Raw genomic sequence first — 27,692 nt, 5'->3', positions numbered from 1 at the left:
CTTTCCACCTAATCTATATGACAGGTTAAAACCTAGGTTACTGTCTTGTATCCTTCGTTCCAGGTTTATCATATAAAGCATGAACAGCACCGGTGATAGAGGACAGCCTTGTCTTAAATCCTTTGCATACTTTGACACCCTCCGTACTTCTTATCCCTTCGCACGTAGTTTCTACTCTGTTATCCCGGTATATTTCCTGTAGGAACTCTATTATCTCGTAACCGGTACCTTCTTCTTTTAATATGTTCCGCAGGAGTTCCCTGCTTACGTTGTCGTACGCCCCGTTTATGTCCAGGAAGGCCAAATACAAAGGTCTATTTTCCACTCTAGATATTTCGATGCATTGGGTAAGCACGAACAGGCTATCATCTAAGCGCCTACCATTTCTAAAGCCGTTCTGATTTATTTTTTTATCCTCTCCAGTTTATCCTCTCCCAGCGAGCGCCCTCATGCGGCGGGCCGAGGAGGCCGTCACGTGGTAGCTGCCGTGCCGAGCGAAGGAACGACTTCGACCGACGGCAGAAAAGTGCTAGCAGTATTGCTTTCGCAATAAAAACTCTCAGCCCCAGGGGTTGTAATTTGCAGGAATTGAGCTCGGACCGCCGCAAGCGTACGATTAAGCGTTAGCTCGATTGAGATGCGCTTTGGTCGAGTCTGATCCGACGAATCTCTCGATGACGATCTTGTTTAGTTGGCGAAAGAGATTGGGCAGCAGCTCGACCTTTCTGAGATTGCCGTGTACCCACACGTTCTTTTTTGAGTCTGGCGGCACGCTGCTCTTCTGCTTCAGCTTCTTGGCGTTTCACATGCAATCTTTTGCGAGTAGAACAGTGCGTTGCTCTTCTGTTTTGGCTTCTCGATTCACTTGCAAAGCGTTCTTGTGAGGCATCTGTAGCTCGGGATTGTCACATGCGGTGGAGATAAAATGTCGACCCGAACGTCCAGCCTCGGCGTCCATCAGGGTCTAAGTGAGCTGCCCGGGGGGAAGCTCATTTTTATACGCCTCGGCTCCCTCTTATAATGTCATCTATAGCTTCGAAGTCAAATTACTTCCTTGTAACCGAGCCTTCGAAGGTCACCCTCGTTACTTTTTCGAGGAACAAAGGTCGCCGATGCGAATTTGTTACACGAGCTGGGTCTGAACTCGACAAGTAATTCACTAGTCGACTAGTATTCTGTGCTCCATATTGCACCGAATCGTGTGCAACCTCTCCGAACCAAATGTGAAAAACAGGTGGGCTACAATTTTGACAACAATGGTGGGTTTAAGCGGCCGAACCGCTCCCCCCCCCCCCCTCGCTCCTGCTGGCCTATATGTCGCGCAACGACAACATAGGGTATAACTGCTGGCCTGGCAACCACGCACGCGCGAGGGTGGACCTGTGGTGACATCACACCTTAATCAACGTAGTGGTGAGCAATCTGGTCGCTTTGCTTGCTGGTCACGGGTCGCAACTGATCACGTGGTCTGCTGCCATCTTAAACCCTTCGGATGGACAGACAAGGATTGTAGAGCGTGAGTATAGTAGGAGCTCACGCTCTTAATTCTAAATGCCCAGGCACTTGACACCATCCGTTTATTTGCACAGTTGGGTGGTGGGTAGTGCCAATGTCTAGTTCGAACAGTTTTATGTCACTTTTGTAAATGAAGGAACACTTGCTTTGTAATCCCTGGCAGCGCGCAGAATTCTAGCTCTTTCTACGCAATACCGGTGGTCAGTGCAAGAGACGCACAGGCAGCTGGGTTGAAGCAGCACGTAAAACTGCTGACTTGCTTTTTGTGAACACGGGCCTTGTTCAAACTGCCTTTCGTAGTGTATCATGTCATGCAAATTCACTCCATTGGACTCAGAAATAACGAACATATTGTTACGGACGAGGAAGAAGAAGCGGACACTGGCGTCGGCAGGCGCGCTCGCTATAGGCCCGTGAGCATTCACTAAACGTCATCTATCATTTTGTTTTAATAATTTTTTTTTACCTGCGGAGTGGCAAAACGTCATCTATCATCGCCGTTGGTTCTGTTCTGTTCGTTCTTCATCGGCTTACCACCTCGTAATAATAATGTTGGCAATGGCGTCATTTTCCTTGTGTTTAGTGGCGAGAAAAAGCGTTTTCTTGATGTCGGAGCATTCCACATTCAGTCCGAAGTGGCTGCCGTAGTCATTGCAATACGTGTTCAGCGGATGGGTCCTCATCATCGAGTTTCAAGCGCGTCTAATGCTGTCAACTTTTGTCTTATTCGGCAGAAAGCGCCGGATTGTGTCGTTCCTTGGCTTTAGGAAATGCGTTCTTCTATGTTTTAAATGCCGTTAAGGGGATCTTGGCTTGGCACAGTCCATTTGCACTAACCAGAAAAAGAACAATTCAAGACGACAATAATGAGCTTCGGTCTTTAGATTCAAAATTGAGAAATTGTAAACGGAAATTTCAAAGTAAACTAATCCCGTCACGGCTGGGAATTAATTCCTGCCATCTAACCTCCCCCCCCCCCCCCTGCTCACCCGGCAAAGAGCCACTCTACCCCATATTCTCTGAATATGCCCGCGAGATTATCCTATTTACGTGCTGTAGATCTCTAATTCTGGGCATTGAGAGACCGTATTGCTCAGCTGGGACCCGGCAACTTAACTCGGGCCCAAGACAGGCATAGGGGTCGCCAGAGCCCAAGGTCTCTTTGGCCATCTAATGGGTAGCGTTCGACATAAATCAGTTTTTATTGCGAAAGCAATACCACTTTCACTTTCAGCTCCTCGCGTGGCGAGGCCGCGGTAGCTACCATTCACCTTTAGCTTGACCTCTGCTATGACGTCATACCATCTGCCGCAAAAACCAGGGGCCCAACTTGTGCCTTCGCGAGGCGAGGCCGCGCGTGGTGGCTGCTGGCTAACTCCTGCGCCCGCCGCGCGCGGCGCGCCTAGCGGTGTGACGTCACAGCTGCAAGAGCACGGCTCCAACTTGTTCCGTCGCGAGGCGAGGCCGCGCGTGGTGGCTGCTGCCTGCAAACGAGGAGCCATTTCTTTACCGATCACCAGAGTGTCTTTAACGGATTGAGTAAAGTTGAGTCAAAGTAAATACAATGTGTCTTTCATTTGCAAAACAAAATGGCCGAATCTTCAAATTGCCCCTTAAACCTACATTTAAAGCACCGGTTCGAGTACAGCCTTACACACCTAGAGTAAGGCCGACCTCGCTTAGTGTTCAGCCCAGCGCACATGGAACTGGAGGTTTGACACATCTTCCTGCACGCATATAGTAGAGGTGGGTTCAACAAGATTGTCGGTACTTCGGTTGCTACTTCTGTAGGCGGCGTAGCCTTGCAGTCTATAGGAGGTGAACTCACCAGGGGCAGTAAAGCTACTAAGAGTGTTTCTAACATGCTCTCTACTGGTGTAAAGAATGCCGTTGCAGCCGGTGCCGGAGCAGCAGTTATGCATTCTGCCTTAACCTCGCCTACAACCAAGTATATCATTGCAGCCACAGCAATTCTCGCAGCGCTACTAGTTGTACACAGAATAACCAGGTAATATCACTGTATAACCACAAGTCCAATCACAAGCACCACCACCAGCAACACTACCAGCTGAACTAATCGTAGCTACGGTATTGCTTTCGCAATCACCAGGCTTAACCAAGCTAAGCCTTCAGCCAAACTTTTTCCTCTTCATTTACCTCCTCCTGCAAATAGTTGTGTGTTCGAATTCCCTATATTCAAGAAGTTTCCAAACTTTTCGCAGAAGCATTCTGTATTTCTACTGCTGTTCAAATCAACTTCTTTTTTGTGATAAAGCCAAACCCGCATATATCCCTCTTTATGAATAAATTTCTCCTTATTTCATTGTACAAAAAATGCAGACGATTACGTGACTTCCTAATGCAAAAATTCAGCGCAGCTCATAAGCTCTTTCAGCTCTTCGGTAGACTGAGACAAAGAATTCGAGCAAGACATGCATGTACAATTACAGACAACGTTCAGGCAGGCGGTTCGCAGGGGCGAGCGGCGTCGGCTATGCGTTTCGGCTCAGGCGGTGCACATATCGAGATCCGCCGCCACCGATCCGGCACTCCGATTGCCGCCGCACAGAGGTGGCTTAGGAGGAGGAGCGAAGAGAGCAATTAAGTTATCAGAAGGTCGCGGAAGGAAGCGCGTGGCCCCATAGGAACTTTGCGCGGTGAAGAGATATCAGGACTAGACTGATGCCGCTAGCGCGTCAAGTCAACGTGGGTCGGCTTTTCGGCTTGGGATGCACGCACCGTGATTCGCTGATGCCGGCGCTTCGTCAAGCGACGAACACCGTCGCTGCCATGCAGGGGTACACGCAGTGGCGAACGGTGGCGGCAGGAGCGCGCGCCGCATTCAGAGAACACGCGCGGCCGCCGCCACAGAGGAAGAGGGAGATGATTTATGCCACGGTGAACGGTGGCGGCAGGAGCGCGCGCCGCATTCAGAGAACACGCGCGGCCGCCGCCACAGAGGAAGAGGGAGAGGATTTATGCCACGGCGAACGGTGGCGGCAGGAGCGCGCGCCGCATTCAGAGAACACGCGCGGCCGCCGCCACAGAGGAAGAGGGAGAGGATTAATGCCACGGCGAACGGTGGCGGCAGGAGCGCGCGCCGCATTCAGAGAACACGCGCGGCCGCCGCCACAGAGGAAGAGGGAGAGGATTTATGCCACGGCGAACGGTGGCGGCAGGAGCGCGCGCCGCATTCAGAGAACACGCGCGGCCGCCGCCACAGAGGAAGAGGGAGAGGATTTATGCCACGGCGAACGGTGGCGGCAGGAGCGCGCGCCGCATTCAGAGAACACGCGCGGCCGCCGCCACAGAGGAAGAGGGAGAGGATTAATGCCACGGCGAACGGTGGCGGCAGGAGTGCGCGCCGCATTCAGAGAACACGCGCGGCCGCCGCCACAGAGGAAGAGGGAGAGGATTTATGCCACGGCGAACAATCATCAGATCTATTCAGCGCCTGCCCTTGATAGCGTCCTTTCAAAATTTAATCAGATATTTATCAAACTCTACAACGAAAACTTACGTTTTGTTAAATCTACATTTCCTGAGGGATCTGATTGGTGGTCGGTTGATTTGCGCATGGAGCGCTCACGTGTTCGGGCTCTTCGACGTCGTTTTCAACGTACTTCCGATCCTACACAGAGAATTTACCACCGCTCAATTTATTATAAAGCTCTTGCTGTCTATAGAGCTAACATCAGGCGCACACACTACAATTATGTAAAGGAACTTTGCTCAAATGCTACAAGGAAATTCCTTTTTGGCAAACCATACAAGTATGCTTTTGGAAAGCTCAGGACTCCTTCAATAATTCCTATGCTGAGATACCCTGACGGTACCTATACAGAGAAGTTTCAAGACACTATAAAGCTTCTGATGAATACGCATATCGCTGCGGACGATTCTTCTTTAGATCTACCTTTACATACTCACGTTAGGGATGATATTAAGCAGCCTTATAATAACTCAATCCAGGATCCACCGTTCACTCTCGAAGAAATTGAGGCTGTTATAACTTCAATGGATTTAACGTCTTCTGCTGGCCCCGATCTTATCTCTCCTCGTTTTGTCGTTTCCTTGTTTAATGCTCATCCCTTCTTCTTTTCCTCATTTTTCAATTGTTCTCTGTTTTTGGGTCACTTCCCTCAACCATGGAAAATAGGCAAAGTTATTTTTATTCCCGAACCCAACAGACCACCGGACCTTCCGAGCTCATACCGCCCGATTTGTATTAATTCTTCGTTTGGTAAAGTACTCGAGCGCTTACTTTATGGTCGACAGTACTACTTTTTATCAAATAATAACTTGCTTCACAGGAATCAGTATGGTTTCACTCACGGCCGGAATTCTGTCCAGGCCATTTATAAATTACGTGAATTATTACAGGACTACAAACAGCAGAAGCACCCTGTGGTTTTAATTTCTCTGGACTTTAAAGGTGCATTTGATAGTGTTTGGCACCCTTTAATCTTGCGTTTTCTAAGGCAGCATCGATGTCCAAAAAATATATATTTCCTTATAGCTTCCTTCTTAGATGACCGGCATTTAACATATCAATCTCCTTCTTGTTCTATTTCGGCTCCTTCTACTCTTGGTAGTCCGCAAGGTTCACCTCTTTCCCCATTACTTTGGAACATTGTCCTTTATGACCTCCTAAATATACCTCTCCCTTCCCCAGTTCACATTCAGGCATATGCCGACGACACCATTATCCTTGTACCTGGTAAGACAAGTCGCGAGTTATCTACAAGGGCAACCAGCGTTCTGACTTTAGTCCAGCAATGGTGCACCGAAAATCGTGTTCAGTTAAACGCACAAAAATGCTCTTATGTTTTATTTCATAATGGAGTACCAGCATTACATAAGCGTAAACCCACCATCCGTCTTGGAACTCACAGCCTTAAGTGCGAGCCAACTATCAAATTATTAGGGGTCGTTTTTGATTCGTACCTTACCTTTATTCCCCATGTAAATCACTTGCAAACTAAAACTTTGGCCTCTACCACTAAGCTCCTTAATTGGTTTAATTTACACTTTCGCGTTTCACCTCCTCATTTGCGTCAACTTTATCACCAAGTCATTCTCCCCTCGATTACGTATGCTGCCCCTGCATGGTGGTAACACTGTCCTCTTTCTAGACTAAGAGATCGCGTCCTATCACTACAGCGAATACCACTCCTCGCTCTTACTGGCGCCTACGCTACCACGCGAACAGCCGCACTTTGCGTGCTTGCAAATGTTGTTCCGTTGCCTATTCATCTAGACCAGTTATGTGCCGAGTTCAAGCTTTTTACACTCCGGCAACCTATAGTTTATGGCAACGTTACATACAACCCTTCTGAAATACAGCCATTGTTCAATCCCTGGGCTGATCATCCCTCATTCAAGTTTAAATTTCATTTTATTAAACTCACCTACCAGGAAGCCATGTTTTGTTCTTCCCAACGCGCACTGCATATCTATACTGATGGGTCCTTCACACTTCACTCCGCGGGCGCAGCTTTTGTAGTACTTAACTCAACCCAAAACATACTATTTGTTCATCGCCTTTCTTTGCAGCCACCTTCCAGTGCGTATGAAGCGGAACTTGTAGCCTTTAATTCTGCGGTTGAATATGCTCTTAACAACCCTCCTACTACGCCTATTCATTTCTATACAGATTCTCTGTCTCTGCTCTCTGCCATCTCTTCAGTAAATTCGTTTAACCCCACAATTCTTACCATTAAAAAGAACCTGTCGCGCTTATCGTCTCTCGCTCAATTCATGTTATTCCATATCCGGGGCCACTCCGGCATTTATGGCAATGAGTTAGCCGACCAAGCAGCTGGTACCGCAGGACAGTACGGCCGTTTACATCCTTCCACCCTTTCAAAACGTTATGTCCGTTCACGCTTACATCGTTCTTCCCTTGTTTTGTGGAGCACATATTGACGCGAAAATAATGGCGGCACAGAATTATTTAATTGGATACCCGATACCCTCAATATACCACGCATTTGTCCGCCCCGTAATGCGATTACAACTCTAATTACAGGGCATGGCAGATTTCCTTTTTATTTTAAAAAAGTACGTCTATCCTCCTCTTCACTTTGTTCCTGTGGCAAGATGTGTAATGACGTCCGTCACTACTTCCAAGACTGCTCCCTTACTGCTCCTTTTGTTTCTCGCCTAAAGTCTTTTTGCTCATGAGATATAACAACGTCTCAATACCCGACGTTGCTTCGGAATCCTGTCGCTTGTGCAATTTTAATTCAAATGGTTAAACACATAAGCAGCACTATACCTGACTATTGTCGCTGACATCATTCTGTTAAGTAAACTATTTGCTTGTTATTTCGCATTCTTTAAATTATATGCCGCAGGGTTTATTTTTCTACGTATCTCCTCTGAAAGGTTACCTATGCGTTTTCTTTTTCTCTTTATTTCTGTCCTAATAAATTATATATATATATATATATATATATATATATATATATATATATATATATATATATATATATATATATATATATTCTTTTCGAAACATGCGTTCCAATTATGTACGTAATCATTTAGAGTTGATTTCCTTTTCTTTTCTCTCTAATATTTTCCTTGAATTCTTTGTTTTTCTTCTCAGGTACCCTTTATCTCTCTCTCTCTCTCTCTCTCTCTTTTTTTTTTTCTGGCTGCCTTATTACTTGGGTGCAATTTCGACCTGTTTACTGTTGTGGCGTGCACGCTGCTGCTGCCAACAGTCCATCCCTGGCTCTAGAAGCACCAGTGGATTTCCGTTAGATCCGTACTGTACTTGAGACTGGGGATGAGGGACTCCTCGGAGTTTCCTGCCGACCCCCAACCACGCTCAGTACAGAGGAGGAAGATTGCTCTTCCTTTCAGCCTGTCTGATACGGACACGCCCACGTGCCTGCATGGAGGCGCCTATGGCTGTAATGCGCAGGTCACTTATGCCTACTGGGTCACGTTTCTACGTGTCCAATGGTATTTCGTCGTGGCGTGCCCTTCGATGCCGCCAACTCTCCATCTTGGTTTTTACAAGCACCAGAGGATGACCTGCTGATCCTGTGCTTGAGCCTGACGGTGGTGGGGGCGAGGGTCTCGTCGGAGGGTCCTGAAGACCCCCTACCCCGCTCTGCACAGGGGAGGGCTCCGTGCTCCTGTGTTGATCAGAGTGCTTAAAGCATGCCTTTCAGTTTTCCTGGATGTGCCCGTGACTGCAGGCACTCTTGCCTACAGAGCCAGGTCCGTATGGGCAGCATGCATACTGCTATAAAATGAGTAGAGTTATTTTTTGTTTTCTTGTTCCTCTGTGATATCTGACATTTTACTTATTTTGCCTTTTCTGCTGCGGTTGTCACACGAGTCCGGTATAGTGGTGCAGTAATTTTTTTTTTTATGAATCTTCCTCCGTCGTTTCTCTTACCCGTGCATTTAGCGGTTAATATAATCTGGCATAGTGACGGACGTCTTTTCGCATCAGACTAGATTTGACAGTTTTTTTTTCTCTCTTAATGTTTTGTGTAGGTTTTGCCATTCTTTCTCATCCCCTACCTCTTGTCTGTGGTGTCGGAAGTTAATTTTTTTTCTTTTGCTTGATTCTTCTATTTCTAAAATCAGTATTTTCTCTCTTTAATTTGTGGACCAACGATTACAATGCCGTAGGAGACAGCAATTCTCTATTGTTCACCCGATTTTTATTTCTTTGTTGGGGACTGTCCTGTTTACTTTTCTACCCCAGTCTCTCTTTTTTTTATGCTTTGAGTTTCGTACGTCTGCCTCTCTCCCCGTATTGTTATTTGTCATTTTGTGTGACGGTGGTTTTGCTGCTGTTCTCTTCTTTTCTGGTTCTGGTTCGTGTTTTGTTTCACTTGCAGGTCTGGATGCTACCTTCTGGGGTTTTCCTTTTATTCTTCTTAAACCAGCGTGGACCACCTTTCGACATGGACCTCGTTTGTTTGTTTGTTTTTTTTTGTCTTTTTTAATACCTTCTATCGCTTTTAAAAAGTGTTTTTTTTTTTTTATCTCGAGCTGCTGCTCGTTTGTATTTATTTTTAATTGGTTTAAGCCTGGAAAAGCTTTTGCTGGTCCGGGCTCCCCCTCAATTTTTTTATGTTTTTTTTTTTCTCAGTTCGAGGGGACGAATAAAATGGTAAATGGCGGCAGGAGCGCGCGCTGCCCCGGCTGTGGAGCTGGTTACGAGGGACAACGGCGACGACGCGAAACGTAGGAACGGGCGCCAAAGGTCTGCTCTCTAAAATGGCAATAGATAAGCCCTGGTGCAGCATAGGACCCATAGTAAACTCCATACTCGTTTTTTTATAGAGATGTTCCGCACACCAGCAAGCTTGATTGGCGCTGCTAAGGCTGGCCTCCTTCGCATCAAACTCGCTGTGGACAATTATTTTGAACTAGCCCCCGCTCATCGTTAAGTGCTTAGATATGTTGTAAATACAATCGTTAAAACGGAGATACACTGGATTTTTGCAAAGCTTTCTGCACACGAGGGGTGCTTCTAGGTTTGAAGTGTAATTTTGGCTTCACTGCAAGACAAAGTCTTGTCCATAAAACCTTGCGCTGCTATTTTGAACATTCGAACAAAGTTTAATAGCCTGTACGCACGCTAGGGATATGGTATTAGGCTGGAAAGACAAGATGTTGCAAAGGGTAGTGACGTTCGGACTTTGACACAGACGATTGAATTTGAATGATCTCGTAAGGTATAAGAAAGTAAAATTTTTAGGGTGTTATAAAAACAGCTGCTTAACAAAAAAAATATTTTGAAGTATTTTTCTTCCGCCTTTTCTGTTGCGCGATGAGCCCTAAATTAAGTTCATCATGTTTCTCACTTCGTGGTACACATAAGCTCTCCCGTATTGAACTGATAAAAAAACAGAAGACAACGAACGGTATTAAGCCAGGGCATTTATTATCGGTGAGGATGTAAAAAAAATGCTGGTGGTTTAGCTTTGGTTAAACTAGTGTGTATGCGAAGGCATCACTGCACATTGTTACACGTAATAAACCATATGATATGTATGATAATGATGATGATGTATGGTTACATGGTTAACCATGGTTACATGTTACATGATTACACACAGTGTCCTTACACCAAATAGTTGCACTTAATGTTCGATGTCTAGCAGTTTGGCTAGACGTTCCTCTCGTTGTTCTGGGGTTTCGGCCGCTGTCTGCCCGCAGGTTAGCATTACCGCGGGCTCGACCGGCTTCGTACCATGCAACGACCTCGGAATTCGTGGATACAGTTTTTTGAAATGATGGCGTACCGAGTATGTGCTTGTCGCATCGCCGTCCACTGCGTGTCTGGCCAACGAGTGCACGCGCCGTTGTTATATCTTCCCCCCGCGTCACAACCGATGATGTGCGCAGTGCCGAGACGAACGGCCGAGTGATAAAGTCATACGCAGCGGCATTGCAGAGTCCTCGAGGCGCGCGGCGAAAGCCCGGCGGCTGAACACCTGTGGTTTCGCGCATGGGCAGTGTGACTTTATGTTACGCACAGCGACCTTGACTTCACATGACGTAGTGAAGCTTTTTCGTAATGAACGAAATGAAGCTTTAGGTGCGGGGCAGAGAAAGCGCGCAATATATATCCAGCTTGCATTTTTAGGCACCTACGGAGAACTGCCTAATCCGAGTAGATGGAACAGCTTTCGAACAGACACTGAAAATTTTCGTACACTTCGGTTTTGCCCGCGTCTGTTCGTGAAATTTCGTTCGTCAAAAAGCACCAAGTACTCTCAATATTTTGTTTTGTTCCAAATAAAATGCGTAATTTTAGTTTTAGACTCATCTATGCAGCTTTCTTGGGCCATTTTTCCGCAAATAAGATGTCTGTCTTTTTAGCTAGCTGAGTGTGATGCGTCTCCTGTTACCAACCCTTGCATTTGGAGCCTGAACGACTTCCCTGCTTTCCTGCCTCTATGTTCCTAATTTCAACTCACTAAGTCAGACCCACGTTCGAGGGTCAAGCTTTATCCAGAAATCAGCCTCTGTAGTCAAGTGGCTGTGCTTCTGACACACCGACAACGAGGGCTCACAGCTTCAAATGTGAACATTTTCAACTCTCGGAGCCTCCTCAATTTTTTCTAATAGAGGAAGCGCTGGTACTCTTTACAGTAAGACTTTTATCGTTGGCATGCTCGACCTCGTAGCTAATTTTGGCCACCGATCCGTTAAGAGAAGTTTGACATCAAGTGCAGAAAATAACCGCTTTTTCATGTTACAAAACCGCCCCAACTAAATTTACATGCTAGACGTATTGATTTATATCTACCGGTTATTATGTTTATTTACTATGAAAAAAAGCCTGCGTGCCCACGTCGCGTCTAACACTGGCGGCCGTGAACTAGCGTGCCACTAAACTATGTGACTGACAGCCTCTTACCGAGGGAGACAACGAATGTATTCCATGATAGGAACGCTTTGTTGTTTGGATGTACTAAGAAAAACATTGCCAATTTATTCCGACCATTAACGTGAACGTTTCCGTTCCTTTCGTTCGCTGGTCTAACGTTGGGTCTAACTGCCTTGTAACCTTACTATATTCGGGAAACCGTGAATTGTTGTAATATTAATAGCAGTTACTCCTGCTAATCTGTGTCAGAAGAATGAGCACAAATAACCTGATAAACTAAGTGTAGAGTAGTCACTAGACCCGAGACTACAGTACATATGCTTGTTTGTGATGTTCAGAAACAATATTCCTAGCGTTGAAAACAAAAGCGGACGGTAGACTTGCGTGTTTCTTGATATTGAGAAACGAGATTCGTAGAGTTTCAAAAAAAAAAAAAAAGAAATACGTTATCACTTGTGCCGTCCATAAAAAAAAAACAAAAAAAAAAACATGCGTAGCAATATATAGGTAAGTAATAAATATGGACCTATGTACTGTAAATCTTGTTTTAGCAGCTGATCAACTATGTCAGGTAAACTCAATGCGAACAAAAAATAAAAACAGTAATCTGTCAACCGGAAGCAAATTTAGCCCCTAAAGACAAATAAATATCGAAATTCCTAGAGTCATTCTTTGTAGACCTCTTTGAACACGAATATTTAGATGGAACACATACCTGGTTTCCGGTCATATATGCCCCGGTCCTGCAAGGAGCCCAGGATGATGTCACAAGCAGTCGCTGTTAGGACGGCTGCAATGAACACACCCAGAATTGCTCTGAAATGAAAAGTTTCCAAAACGCGTTAAGATAAACAGTGGCAAATGTTCAGCGTAGTTCTTAACTTTGTGATACAGCCTAATTCTCTGTGTGATCAAGCGTAACACCCCAATCTGCAGGAAAACAAAAATACAGTAATACCGTTCTCATGGGTCAAGTTTAGTGTCGTGTGGAAGACAGAATACGATTCCTAGGCCCGTCACTTCTCGAAACACAACGAGCAGAGTTACGAAGTCAGGCTGAGAGCTGAAAAGGGAAAGAATAAGGTCTCCTCTCTGGCGATGTAATGCTTGCGACTCTGTAGTGCCATTTTTTTAACTTACACCAGCTACACTAGTGTAGCAAATCTCCTAGACCTCCAGTGGCTTTTTGCTACACTATAGTGTAGGTGGTGTAGGTTAAATAAATGGCCTTTGTATATGGGCACCTAGAATGGCATGAAGCGCAAACTGCGACACTCGGACTACCGCAACACACAACAGGACACAGTAAGAGTGATAGTATGCAGTTCAAGATGACGTTACTTGCTAACCTTGGAAGCTTTCTCTTCAGGCTAACGTTGCATGAGATTCTGCAAGTACACTCGCCTAATTTTTTTCTTTATCAATACCAAGTGTTTTGTGTCTAACTGCAACATGTAGAATACTTGTTTCAACTTTTCAGGTTCCTCATTCGTACAGAAATTTCACGCATGCCGTAGTAACAAATGATCCCTTTTCTATCAACATCCTTTGCTGCAATAAAGAGATAAATCCAGCAGCATACGCAGTAGCGGTTGTCATCCAGTTCACTTCATTTGAGTGAAGGATCGGTCTAAAACTGGAAGTGCCTGCGAATTTATTTTGGTAAGATATTTTGGGGTCAGATGCTCCGCAAGAACCATTGCGATGGCTTGGTTTAGATCTCACTATATGAGGCTGAGTGAATGAGGCAAGTATACATGTTATTAGAAAAATACGCACCACTTCGTGCGTTAAATTACAGCACCATTTGGCAAGCGGTGTAGCCGAGAGACATTTCGCCATGCAACAATTGAGTTCCTTAAAAATTTAGTTGGTGCACATTACATCACTGATAGTCTATCACAGGTCACATCTTTGCATTCATTCAAAAGACATTCAAAAAGCGTGATAGCGCCAGCCTGAGAAGTACTACAGAAATAAGGTGCTAAACAAAATCACGACCGCGTGGAAAAGAAACGTCAAAGGAGTTGAATTTACTTGTTCTGTTTATTTCAGTTACTTTGTAAAAAGGTACCACATTTCTAAGACCGCTTTTCATTGCGAAGCTTGCAATGTGTATAATATAGTTTAATAAACTCAAAGAGAGCACTAACTTTACAGAAATAATTTAGGACATCGCTCAATGACATCAAAACTCGGAATTTTCTCTTTCAAATTTAGTGACACGTTAAACAAGAGCTGTTCTCTTTAGCAGTCAGTTTCGCGTGTGTTCGCTGTATGTTGTGCGGCGCTTGGTGTGGCCTGCCGTTCCGATTTATCACGAAGCCCCGGAAAGTCGCATAATTCTGCACGCTGCGGAAGCTACCCTATTTTTCTCTCCATTGAGCCATGATAAAATCTCGCTTAAAGTGTAACTGTGCACCTTCGTTGTTTCCTAAACTGGAATCTTTGGGGATTTTCGGACAACTTATCCCTTTTTACTAGCGTAGGGTAGCCAACCGGAAGCCTTTCTGGTTAACATCCCTGCCTTCAATCCTCATCCCTATCTATCTATCTACTGAGTAAATGCGAACGCACGCGCCGCGGCTTTTGTTGTCAGCTGGGAAAAAATTACGGCGCATGCGCAGTGAGGTGCGCAGCTGGCGATGACGTCACGAACAGTGATGGCGCGCGGCGCACACCTGTGGCTCGGCGCGACCGGTTGTCATGAAAACGGCGCATGCACAGTTGTGGTATCCACCCGCTCCGGTAACCTTGGTTTTGCATGGCGCAGTGAAACTTTCGCTTCAAAAGTGAAATCAGAGATACAGGCGTCCGGAAGCACTGCTAAAAACATTGTGGACATTCTTGCGTCGTTAGCCGGTATAGAAAGAAACATTTGACTGAGTCGAATCGCGGCAGTCACATGGAAATGTACTGGAATACATCTTTAGTGGCTGCATAGCAACCATGCTTCATCATACAGAAACTAACAATATTTCCCGAACTCTCAGCAGTAAAGGTATAGGCAAGGATGGACGATCGCTCCAGTACAATCCACCGCTTGTTTAGAGGAGCTGTCCAGGGATCTGGATTGGGGAACTGCTAAGAATAAGGATTAATGTAAAATACTTCAGGAATCTGCAATTATCTGATGATATTACCTTGTTAACCAACTAAGGTGACGAATTCCGAAGGATGAATAAATAGCTAGGCAGACAAAGAAGACTGATAGGTCTGCAGATATTATGCAGTGGAATTAAATAATTACCGGCAGCCTGGGAAAGAAATAGCAGTTTATGATAGGTAACAAGGTGCGGGAAGTGGTAGGGAAATATGTGTGCATAGGACCTTTAGTAACCGCACATCCGGACCATCAGACGGAAATGACTAGGAGAATATAGTTGGGGTGGAGCGCATTTGGCCCGTTCTCGCGGATTGACTAGCAGCTTACCGGTATCGCTCAAGAGGAAAGTATACAACAGTTGCATCTTAGCTGTACTTACCTATGAGTTGAAAAGTGGAGGTTAACGAAAAGGGTTCCTCTTAAGTTGAGGACGACAAATGGTACCTGCAACTTTAAGAGGTAGGAAGCGTGCAAAACGGGTCAAGGAAATAACTCGCGTTACAGTCGAAATCAACAAGAACTGGGCATGGGGAAGACATGTAGTGTGAAGAGAGGATAATCAATGGTCTGTAATAGTAACCAATTGGATTCCAACGAGAGGAAAGTGTAGCAGGCTGTGAAAGAAAATTAGGTGGGTGGATGACATTAAGAAGTTTGCAGGGGTCAAGTGGACGCAGCTGCACAGGACCGGGTTAATTGAAGAAACATGCGAGAGGCCTTAGCCCTGCAGTGGCTACAAGCCGGGCGATGAAGGGGATGATCATGACTAAAGAAATCTAGGTAGTAATAAAATTATTTGCACTCGTGTTGTTAGTTTTGATTTACTAAAAAGAGCAAACCCGAAATATATTTTTGGATTATTTCAAAATTAATAAAAATTTTGAACCGCACATAAGCGCCCAATTGTGAGTTTAGCGCCTCCGCCTAGCATCGACGTAACCAAGCGAACGAGCAGCAAAGGAGAGGATGACAGGTGCCGAATGCGTGGAACGCAGTGAAAGGTGAAAGACGGCGATACTAAAGAAAGCACGAGAAAAAACGCGAAAGAAAATTAGGATCCGCGAAGGCATCGTGGGGAGCCAGAGCATTGAGCGCAGTCGCCTGCTCGCGGATGATGTAATCTATGAAATACGCGGCAAGGGCGTTGCGAGCAGTACAAGTAGATTCCCGCACTAGCTGAGAGATCGTGTGCACCTGATTGACACGCATCCCAACATTCTGGACTCGCGTTCCAGACGTGGAACTGAACGGACCGAGGGTTCTGTTCGCTCTCCCGTTTTCTTCAACATCACCCTTTTCCATATGGCACGTGCTCTAGCTACCATCCCTAACCTCTCCCATGCTTTCTACGCTGATGATATCACCCTCTGGGTGACTACCGGCAATCTTGGAGAGATGGAAGCCGCTCTCCAGACGGGCGCGGACACGATCGCCGATTATGCTCGCACGGTCGGGCTAGCTTGTTCCCCGTCCAAGTCAGAACTCCTGCTCCTCCTGGCGCAAGGTATAGTTCTGACCTCATCTCCCACCCTTAACGTCACTATCGACAGACAACCCAGTCCTTCCGTCTCTTGCATTCGTATTCTCTTTCTCTTTCTGAAATCCAATGGCAAACACACTAATGTCCTTTCCCGCCTTACTACCACCATCCAGCATACGGTACGGCTGATCCGGCGGGTCGCTAACCGAAACTACGGCATGCGCGAGCACGACCTCTGTTGTCTTGAGCAGGCCTTTGTGCTAAGCCGCCTTGTCTACTCCCTCCCCTATCTCTTTCTGTCTCGTGCCGAGGAAGACAAGGTCAATCGTCTCGTCCGCCAAACCTATAGACCCTTTACAGCGCGAGCGCATGGGCGCTACCATATTTGGTCACGTGACCCTTCCGCCATCGCCGGCCTTCTGGCCTTCTGGTTTGACGGCTTCCGGCACGCTGGTACTCGGCTGCACGGTGCGGCGTACCAGCTTTCGCTGGGGACAACGAGCTTGTAGACAGGCAATAAACTTTATGTGAATGCCTATAGTATGTGTAGGTGCTAAAAATGTCCCAAAGCGACTCAGGCTCTGAGTGGAGGACTGCGGAAATTCCCATCCCCTTGGGATTCTATAATGTGCACTGATATCACACAAAACATGGGCGCCTGGGTTTTTGGCTCCAGCGAAAAGCAGCCGCCGAGGCCGAGAGTCGATCCCGCATATCCTAGGGAATAGTACCTTATTAAAGTAAACAGATTCACTTACATGCCCACACTAACTTTCCTTCTCTGCGCAATCAATTCGTATAACTGCACAGACATTAATAGTAGCTTAAAGGTACCTCTTGACGCCCTGCGAAAAACGTCGGCAGCAGTGCAAAGACTCAATATCCAGTTCCTGAGAAAACGTCAGGGTCGTTCTCGCGTTCCCATGGCTACTGCCGGTGCTAAAACGAGCTGGGGCGTGAGGTATAACCATTCTCTGCAATTCACAGGCGATTTCTTGTCCCAGAAAGGAACATGAACTCGTGATAAATCTCCCAGAAAAACTGTTGCCTAGGCCATGATGTGCACCTTATGTAGAAAGCGTCTTCTGTTCTTCCGCCAATAAACAACAGGGTCATTAGCTCTACTTCCTCGCAGAATACTTCGACAATACAGATGACACCTGCATCAAAGCAGCGCTGTTTAAAAGTCAGCTGGTATTCTTACACAAGATACACAGCAGCAGTTAGCACTTCGCGCCGATGCGTTCCGAAGGCCAGCAATGACGGCTGTCCTAGTGGCGCCACCTGTTAGGGAAGAGTCTAACTACTCGCTGTAAACGGTCTATACGTCGGCTCTCCGGCTTCCCCCTTCCACCCCCACTTCTCGTCTGCTGGCGATGGGCGTCTACAATACACTTCAGATCTTGTGGAGGCCCATCGCGTGGCACACCTCGATCGTTTATCTCGCGCCATCCCTGGCAGAGCCCTTCCTTTCGCTTGGCCCCTGTCTGTGTCCCCAGCTCCCTCTTCTCCATGCTCATTGTCAAGCCCCTTCCCAAGAGTAGGCACCCTGAGCATCATGCCGCTCGCCGATCTGCCCGCGCCTCCACCCTCTGGTGCCAGTACGGTACATGGTCTGACGCCGTGTATGTTGAACCCTACCTCTGGTACCCTGCCTATGCCCTGGCCACTGTTTCCAATACACAAACCCCCCTTTCCGTCGCCACTATACCTGCTCTCACTTCTACTGCCGCAGAGGAAGCAGCCATCACCCTCGCCATTGCCAACACACCGGCCCTTTTCATATTTATACTGCAATCAAGCAAACAAAAATCGAGCAGGTTATCGGAAATCTACTATCGATCATATGCATGCCATCAGCCAGGTGATAGAAAAGTATTCGGAATATAACCAGCCCTTATACATAGCATTCATTGATTACGAAAAAGCGTTTGCTTCAGTAAAAACCATGGCGGTAATGCAGGTATTGCAAAATCAGGGTGTAGACGAGCCGTACATGAAAGTGCTGGAAGATATATACAGTGGCTGCACAGCAACCATAATTCTGCATAAAGAAAGTAACAGAATTCCCATAAAGAAAGGTGTTAGGCAAGGAGACACAATCTCCCCAGTACTATTCACAGCTTGCTTAGAGGAAGTATTCAGAAACTTGGAACGGGCGCAGTTAGGGATAAGGGTAGATGAATTGAAGAGGACAAGCCGTCGGGCTTGTTGGTTTTCCATCGTTTTTGCGGAGTATAGCCGAACAAGGACAAAGTACTTGGTCCTCCGTACCTACTTGTGTACCTGCTTCTTCCTCCGTGCTTTCTCCTTGTCCGGCTACGCGCTGCAAAAACCATAGATGAAGAATACCTCAGTATTCTACGATTTGCTGATCACGTTGCCTTGCTAAGCAACTTTGGGGATGAACTGCAAAGAATGATTAATGACCTAGAAAGGAAAAGTGGAAAGTAGGCTTGAAAATCAATATGCAGAAGACTAAGGTAATGTTCAACAGCCTCGGGAAGGAACAGCAGTTTAAGTTATGTAGCGAAGCACTGGAAGTAGTAGACGAATATGTCTACTTAGGACAGGTAGTAAGCGCAGACCCGGAACATGAAAGGGAAATAACAACGAGAAAAAGATTGGGATGGAGCGCATTTAGCAAGCACTCCCGAATTATGACTAGCAGCTTACCGGAATCGCTGAAGAGTAAAGCATAAAACAATTGCATCCTTATTGTACAAACCTAAGGGGCTGTAACGTGGGGGTCATGACAGCTAACCGAGCATAAACTGATTATTGCATTTCACGCTAAATTATAAATCTTCAACATTTGAGCTGATTTGGTACAGTAGATAGTTTAGAAATTAAATTTTATTATTAAAATCGGAATCAGCTTTCTGGTGTGGTAACCATTGCCCGCTGACGTCACAACGAGATATCCCCATGTCGTCTGCTATTCGCGGTGTCGGCTCAATTCCTGCATGCCCGCAGTGGATGGTGGTCACTGAGCTTTTTTTTCTTCTGCAAAAATATTTGTTTTTTTTTTTTCACATATTCTCTTTTCTTTGAGAAGCCTTCATTATAATATGCGACCTTAGTGACCCTCGGACTTGTTTTGGGCTTCATCTAGAAATTGCCGAGGAAGCCGAAATCGATGGCCTTATGCTCTATACTTTAGGCGTACAATCAGAAGCATATTATTCTCACGTTATGAGAGCTAGCGTGTTTCAGCAACAAGCGCCGATAAAGTGGGGAGGGGTCGCCGTTATGTTCCTGATTGCTGATCTCTTGCCGTCACTCTTTCGGTCCAAAAACTAAGAGTAAATTACAAACAGGCAAACCTTGAAATTGCTTGCGACATTAGAGGAGCAGACAAAACCTTTGAACGAAGCGCACCTCTTGACTTGCGCGTGTTAGTCAGACGTAATTATTTTCGGCTGGTAAAGCATTTTTGCAATATTATGTTCAGTCTGGCCACGTGCAGCGCACGAAAGCATGCGCCGCCACCGCCGCTTCAGTCTCATCATCGCAAAACGCAACGCGATTCGATTAAGCAAAGCAGCAATGGGGGATAGTTGGTTTAGCATTTCAAGAATTTTCGCGCTACGCTATACACAGACACAAAATAAAGCCACGTACACAGGACAAGCGCGCACTGAAAATGTGAAGGAACCTCTTAGGCCGTTCAAAAGAAAGAGAAATAATAGAAGCGTTTCAGATATGGGAAGCCGGAGAAGACAAGTGCGTAAGCACACCATTAGTTATGCTAACAAGTCATGAGATAATAAAAGATCGTAGGTGGGATGTGACGCTGTCTTGTATCATAGAGGGCGTGTGGACTGTTTTAAATGTAACCCTGTTATGAATAAACCTTAGTTGTCAGTGCGCGCTTGTTCTGTGTACGTGGTTCCTGCTTTCTTGTGTGTCTGCGTATAGCGAAGCACGAATATTCTTGAAATGATTCGATTGTTCTTCACTGCATGCCCGCACCGAACAAGAGCCAGTTGCCGATGTCTCCGTCTCGTCTCTCCCGCAGCCGCGCGCACGACTGTGACTGACTCCCGAGCCTCACTGCTTCTCCAGCAAATGACTCGTCAGTGCTTCAAACATCATTTAATATTTAGTGTGTAAACCCTAAACTCCCACAGGAACGCGCCGATTCGCGGATTACGACTGCGCCCCCAGCGTGTTTGTTTACATAGCTTTTGCAATGACTGGATGTATGCTGCTCGGTCGCACGTCATAAAATGCAAGCTGAGCTAGCAATACCAAAACTATCCACTTCTTTTCGCACCTTTATTTGTTCACAAACTGCAACTGCACTGCAAGAAGCGCCGTGGATGTCCCCAGCCTACACACAAGCGCGGCGCCGACAGCTGGCTGACAGGGCCACATATCGACGCTTCCCGTTCAATGTGCTCTCGCTTTGCGATGCATTTTTGGGGTTGCTATTGCCATAACTACACTCGATGGCCCCATGCAACCAGTGAAGCTTGTGAATGCGCTCTCCGTAATCGCCGAAACTCTAGATCCGAACCCCGCGTACTCGCGCTAGGCCTACACGTCGCTTAACGGTCCGGCAGTTCGGCGCCGACTAACATTTCTGGCCAAGGTCATCGCTGATGAGAAGAGGGATCATATAAAGTGTAGCCGCTCGTTTTCCTTTTTCTAGCACGGTTAAGCTACAGACAAGCGCAGCTCTTCAAGCCGTTCACTCATCGGGTAAGTTCTCGCTCGGCCTCCGATCCGACCAAAACAGATCGGACGGCCGTTCGCTGATCAGTTCCGTCGGCGTCGCGGGCTGAAAACTTCACACTACGGTGATAGGCGACCGTTGGCCGTGCTGGCGTCGTCACCGGTGTAATGCGAAAGATTAGTGGGTCGATAAGCTAAGGAACTTATAGCCGTGCAGCCAACTTACTCTGACCGTGCCTTATACTGAAGAAAACATGCCTTACTCTATATCGCTTTCTTGCGGTAACATCTTCATCAAGCACTTCTCATGAGGGATGACAACTGTCTTAATCCCCCCCGAAAAAAAAAAGGGACGCGTCCTTTGATATTGCAGCCTGCATTGCAGACGACGCTCCGCCACGTATCCTCTGTGACGTCACACGAGTATTTCAAAATGGCTGTCGCTATCTGTGAGAGGAGCTTGCCGATTCCGATAGCTATCGCGTTTCTTTTTTTTTTTTTGTAATATGCGCCTCGCGCTAGGCAACAAAAACTTTACGAGTAGAATCACAGACCTGTATAATATTCAAAGAAGTATAAAACGGCAGTATATCGAACGACCCTGTCATCGCCCCTTTAAGTAGAAGACAACCCAGAGGGCTATGGAACGGAAAATGGTAGGGGTAACATTAGGAGATAGGAAGCGTGCAGAGTAGGTCACAGAAATAACTCAAGTTACTCATATTATAGTGAAAATGAAGAAGAAATGGGCATGGGCAGGATATGTAGTGCGAAGGGTGGACAACCGATAGACGCTGAGGGTACCAAATTAGATTCTAAGAGAAGGAAAGCGTAGCAGGGGGCGGCGGAAAGTTAGGTGGGCGGATGAGGTGAAGAAGTTCGCAGGGGTCAAGCGGATGCAGCTATGATAGGGCCGTGTTAATTGGAGGAATATGGGAGAGGTCTTCGCCCTGCAGTGGGTATAGTCAGGCTGATGATGTAGGAAAATGCCTCCTGAGGCCCCTATAGTGAACGAATATGTCGTCGTGCGTTATCGGTTCCCACTTCCCCAGCTGCCTGCTTAATGGTATCGCTCCAGCTGAGCTCTAGGGGCTGAACCGCTTTAGTACTTGGGTCTTCAGTGCTTTCATTTTGCCCTTATTCACTAACACGTGATTTGCCTTCTCATTTTTTGTTTTTGATGGCGTGTCTTATTTGTAGAAATCGCAGCTAATAGTGCAGCCAAGAAAAAAAATATTAAAAAATTTCTACCTCTCGCTACGAAGTGCCCCGATCTCAGCCTAACGTCAAGCTTCACGCCCTAACAGAGGAAGTGAGCGCATCCTGAAAAGTTTTCCTCAGTGCGTTGAGGCGAGTGAAATGACGCATTGGGTACCGACGCGGCGGCTATCAGCGAGGGTCGAAGCGAAACTGAAAACTAACCGTGGCGCGCCCGTCTGGGTTTCGGGTGCCGCCAGCAGAGTGGCGAAATCTCTGAGGGGAGGGATCTACATCACACAAGCGTGTCAGAGCTCTGTTATGAAGGTGAAGCAGCCTGTCATGTTGACGCCTGTGAGCCTTGTAACTCAGACTACAATTAATATTTTTTTCTCGGCCATACTATTTGGAGGATCAGCTTCATTTCTGCAAATACAGCACGACCCCTAAAATGTCACATTTATTTAACGTAATTCATTACCAAAACAAATAAATCAGTCTGCTCCTTACCTTGTGCCCGCAGCAGCTCCCATTCAAACCCTAGGGCTCAAATAAATCAAAAGCAAGACGCCTTTTTAGTTCGGTTTGGCGGTTGAACGTCCCAAAGCGACTCAGGCTAAGAGACGCCGTTCTGGAGGACTTCGGAAATTTCGACTACCTGGGGCTCTTTAAAATGCACTGACATTGCATAACACTCGGGCGCTTGGCTCTTCGCCTCCATCGAAATGCGACCGCCGCTGCCGGAATGACATTTTTGAAATCCGGCTTTTCATTTTTTTTTTTTTCAGTTTCTGCAAAGATTCTCCTAAAAGACGCTCAGGGGTACCTTTCGCTACATGGTTAGCATTTAAGCTCCGCCTTTAAGGTTATGACGCGTAGCCCACGTAGAAAGCCCCGCTTTAACAAAACCGCATGAACGTGCCTGTGTGGGGTGACATGAATTCAAATGTCACGGCAGGCTGATTCTGATATACGTGAAAGGAGAGACCCGAGTTGGCGCTCTTTGGCTTAGTGGCTATAAAACATCTGGAAATCACTTAGCCTCTTAATACATGCCACTGGCGATCCTTATGTATTAGTCGGCTTACCAACTGATCGGAGGCTCTGGCAGCTGTAGCGGTCAATCGTTACATATTGAGAAACAAAACCCATCAAGTTTCACGCTGAGAATAAAACACCTCAAAACGAGAAATGACAAGTAGAAAACGAGTGGCATGCCACAGGACCGATATGAGCATTTTGCCGCAGAACAGACGGTGAGCGCAAATGGCTCCCGGCCATGAAACGTTAACAAACAACAATCAGCAAAATGGAGCACGAATCTGTCAGGCATTCCAGTACGTGCACATGAACCCGTCCTGGCTTCCGCAAGAGCAGCGCGGCGCAGATAGGTTGGCAGGGTGAGAGATCACGTAGGGCATGCGTCGCGAATTGGCGATATATTTGATGGACGTCACGATGCGACAACCGGCGCGTGGTGTTCGAACTGCTAACTAAACCAGAAAATTTGCATGACCACACCACCGATGGTAATGGCAATTTTCGAAATCCTATTCATTTGTTGGTTATCCTTAATTATCAGCTCCAACTGTGATTGCAACCAGTTGCTTGTCTGTAACAGCTAGAAAGTGAACTATTAAATTCCAATTAACAACTTACTAGTAATAATCATTGATAATAATCATTTTTTATGTTTTTAGACAAAAAGAATATTTTTAAAAAATTGTGAGGGTTGTGCTCAAAGCACCTGGTGTTATATTTCATGCACTGTTTAGTATAGCTGCATAGTTTTAAAACTTTCCCCTTTATTTCACACCATTATCACTTTGTTCGTTATAAAATAATTCATTTGTAATGATTTTTAATAAGTGCTTATGCAACAGAAAAGAGCATACTTTGCCTGTGGTGTTAGGCGTTTGCCGATCTAAATCGACGCTATGATTGGGAAAAGTAAGGTGCACATGTTTTTATAAGTCGCCGAAGTGCGACGCCCACAATTGAGTTTTTCAATAGAGCTTTTTTATCTTATGAATGAAAATAACTTTTTTTTTTTTTACTGGAAAGTGCAGCGTTGCAAACAACGTATGTATATTTTCACCAGGAGTAGCCAGTTTTGGTAGTCTTGGTTTTGAGTGGTTAACACGGGCAAACATTAAACTCTGAGACACGTCGCCTTCTCTGCATGACTTGTTCGCCAAAAACAAATTCGCGGAGAAACATTAAAACACACGCACACAGACACACACATTTAGCAATATAAGTGGTATTTTATGATTATGGAGTCTAGCATTCAACGTCGAGAAGCAGCAAGTGAGCTCTGAGAAATATCGATGGCGGAAGGCTCTGCTATAATGTGAACCGCCATGGTTTCTTTAGCTTTTATCGGCTTCTTTCCGGAGACCGGAGCTTTCATATTTAATCTTCAGTGAAACGCCAGCGCAGCTAGTATTTTACTTAGCGACTCTAAGCTGAGTAAACAAAAAACACATCCAAAGACACAGATCCTGCAGCGGTAGCTCAGTAGCTGGGGTGCATTCGATGGAAGAGAAACGCTGGTCACCCTTGGGATATCACTACCCCACGTTTTACACGCGGTAAAAATTCCTGAAGTACTCCGCAATGCATTCTCTTACAGTCTTAGCCGATTCTGGACGTTAAAATGCCCTAATCAAACCATACCAGCTAATAAGACATGCCGCACTGCATGCACACCATGGCTTGACCACTGCGGCTGGAATTTCGTCCAGGGACCTTGGGTTCAGAAATCAAGCGCCTCATTTATTAGGATACCCCGAGTGTAAATGCTACATAAAGAAGCGCTTCTAAGAGAGCACCCTAATTATGCTGAAGTTCCGTGAAATCCTTACACTGCCACTATCTGTGACTTGTTCAGTGACGTTGCCTCCTTCACTTCACAGCCCAGAAGAGTCGTGCTCAGGAGCATCTTTGCAGAGACTGAAAAAGAAGAAAAACAGGACTTCAAAAATGTCATAGGGTAACTCTCCGGATAATAAAGGAACGCACACACTTCTGAATAGCACCATCACTAAGGGTCAAAATTCAGCAACCGCATCTTGTTATTAGCGTAATTTTTACTCTTTGACGAGACTATGTTTGCATGAGCCTGTTATGACCCTCATGCTTAACAAAACGCGCCTTCAATATGATGAAAAAGACAACCAGTTAAAAAAAAAATTAGATGAGGTTTAGCTTTAGAGAAACCCGGTAGGTTGCGTAAGCAAAGCCAACGTAGCTTCTGCTTCTTCGTCTAAGGCGCACCGTGGCTACCGGCCGCGGCCATCCGAAGGCTTGAGCTGGGAGCCCAGCAGCAGCCGCTCATTGCGATGGGAGCGCCCCCCCTCGGCAGCGGCGCTGCTTCACCTGCAGCGCTGCATCCACCGGTCGTGGCCACGCGACGACTTGAGCTCAGAGTCCAGCGGCAGCCGCCCATGGTGATGGCAGCGCCCCCACTCGGCAGCGATGCACCGTGGCTACCGGCCGCGGTCACGCGACGACTTGAGCTGGGAGCCCAGCGGTAGCCGCTCCTGTTGCCATGGGCGGCAGCGGCACCGCTTGGCTACCGGCCGCGGCCACCCGACGGTTTGAGCTGGGAGCCCATCTGCAGCTGTTCTAAAGGATCATAGTGGCTACCGGCCGCGGCTACGCGAAGGGGCTGACACCTGGAGTAGTATTGCTTACGCAATAAAAATACCCCATGATTTCCGTAATATCTCCAACAAATTAAAAGCACAAAGAGCAAAACTCAGCAATAGCCTACTAATATAAAGAAAAAATTAAATTTAATTGTCCAATGGCGCCTTATCAGCAGCGCGGCAGGTCTTCCCAATAATAAAGTGGCAGCATTGCTTCGTTTTAAGGCCAAACACTCGCGGCGTAGCAATAGCAATAGGCTTCTAAGCACAGTCGAGTGGCGCTGCTGGATGGATGGATGGAATATAGGAGCGTCCCCTTTGAAACGGGGTGGTAGCAGTAGCTATCAGCTGCTGCTCCTGACAGGGAGCGCTATCTCTGACAGAAAAGTAGAAACTGGGGATACACACGGCAGCACTACTAGGCTCTCGTGCAGGTTTTCTACTTTCGCTCTCTCGCTTCCGCGCACGTGCAGACGTCTCGCGCTGCTTTGTCGCGCGCTGCCCTCTCAGCTCGCTGCCTTCACGGCGTGTACTGCGCGCTTTTTCTGGCAAGAGCACGCGCCCCCGCAGGCGCATCGCGACATTCAGCCGGAGTGCAAATGGTGTCAGGAATTGGCAACCTATGACCACATATTATGGAGCTGTAGCATAGCACCGCCACCGGCGGATATTATGCGTGATCCTTCCCTCGAGCAGTGGGAGGCCGTGTTGGCCAGCTCAGACCCGGTCGTCCAGACCAGGGCCGTGGAGTGGGCCACCCAGGTCGCCGTCAGCCATGGGTTGATGGCCATCTAACACGGAACCATCCATACATGCTCTCTGACGAAAATAAAGTTTTTCCATCCATGCATCCATCCATGTCTCTTGCATTCCGTGTTGATTGGGCAACCTGCCGCGTATTTCCATGAAGGATACTTAATTATAGGCGGGAAACTTTTTATTCACATCTGCACTGTAGAGCAGACGACAGACGTCGATGAGTAAATATTGATTGTGAATGCTTCCCACGTTAGCGAAAATGTTGGAAGTGCATCTCGAGGTAAGTCCGCTATGTAATTATATAGTCGTATATAATATGTCTAAAACTGCTAAAGTATTATCAGTACTGTGAAATAAAGTGGCTCGTTCGTTGACCATCGTTTTGGCCTGTAGGATGCGATTTATATATGGTTTTGTTTTTATTATTACGACATTACCAAAGCAAATCTTGCAGTGGAAGAATAAGTATATAGTCCGAAGGAGGTGTTTCTTCAAAGGCAAGAACGCTAACAATCTCATAAACACATGCGTGCTCCGTGCCCTGCACGTGACATACACGACTCGCTGGCTCGGAAGGCAGGTGAAATCCAAGTTGGTACTGCATTGTATTTTATTTCGGTTCTTAATAAATGGAATTGTGCTTCATTTGTGATTATATTTGTTTTGCACTCACGAACCCTGTGACGCGAACGGGGTGCTCATGCGAGTAGTGTCATTCGAGCCATAGCTATGATCGCTTTTGTCATGCACTAACGTTATATCATCGTTATTAATAATAATAATAATATTAGTTGATTCACTTATCGGCCAATTTGTGGAAATCTGTAAAAGCATCTTAAAAAGGCATGTTTTCCAACGCCGCCACCACCCCCGAAAAAAAAAAAAGGCCTTGTTCCTAGATATTTTTTTGGTCATGTTAAAAATGAAAAG

The 27,692-nt window shown here is 46.4% G+C and overlaps 1 protein-coding gene across 1 annotated transcript in view; it reads right to left on the bottom strand.

Moving 5' to 3' along the window:
* Window positions 1-27,692, bottom strand: part of LOC146171619 (nose resistant to fluoxetine protein 6-like) — a 217,512-nt gene that overhangs the window by 70,617 nt on the left and 119,203 nt on the right. The window contains exons 4-5 of the mRNA XM_084586464.1: window positions 25,218-25,305; window positions 12,603-12,703 (exon numbers count right to left, since the gene is read on the bottom strand). Coding sequence (XP_084442590.1) covers window positions 12,603-12,703; window positions 25,218-25,305 — 189 coding nt within the window. The remainder of the gene's footprint in view (window positions 1-12,602; window positions 12,704-25,217; window positions 25,306-27,692) is intronic.

This window comes from Amblyomma maculatum, unplaced genomic scaffold (assembly GCF_055883805.1).
Source record: "Amblyomma maculatum isolate TAMU_Amacu unplaced genomic scaffold, ASM5588380v1 scaffold_19, whole genome shotgun sequence".
Lineage (NCBI taxonomy): Eukaryota > Metazoa > Arthropoda > Arachnida > Ixodida > Ixodidae > Amblyomma > Amblyomma maculatum.
The sequence above is the reverse complement of the archived record's forward strand: the minus strand, read 5'-3'. Positions and strand labels throughout refer to the sequence as shown.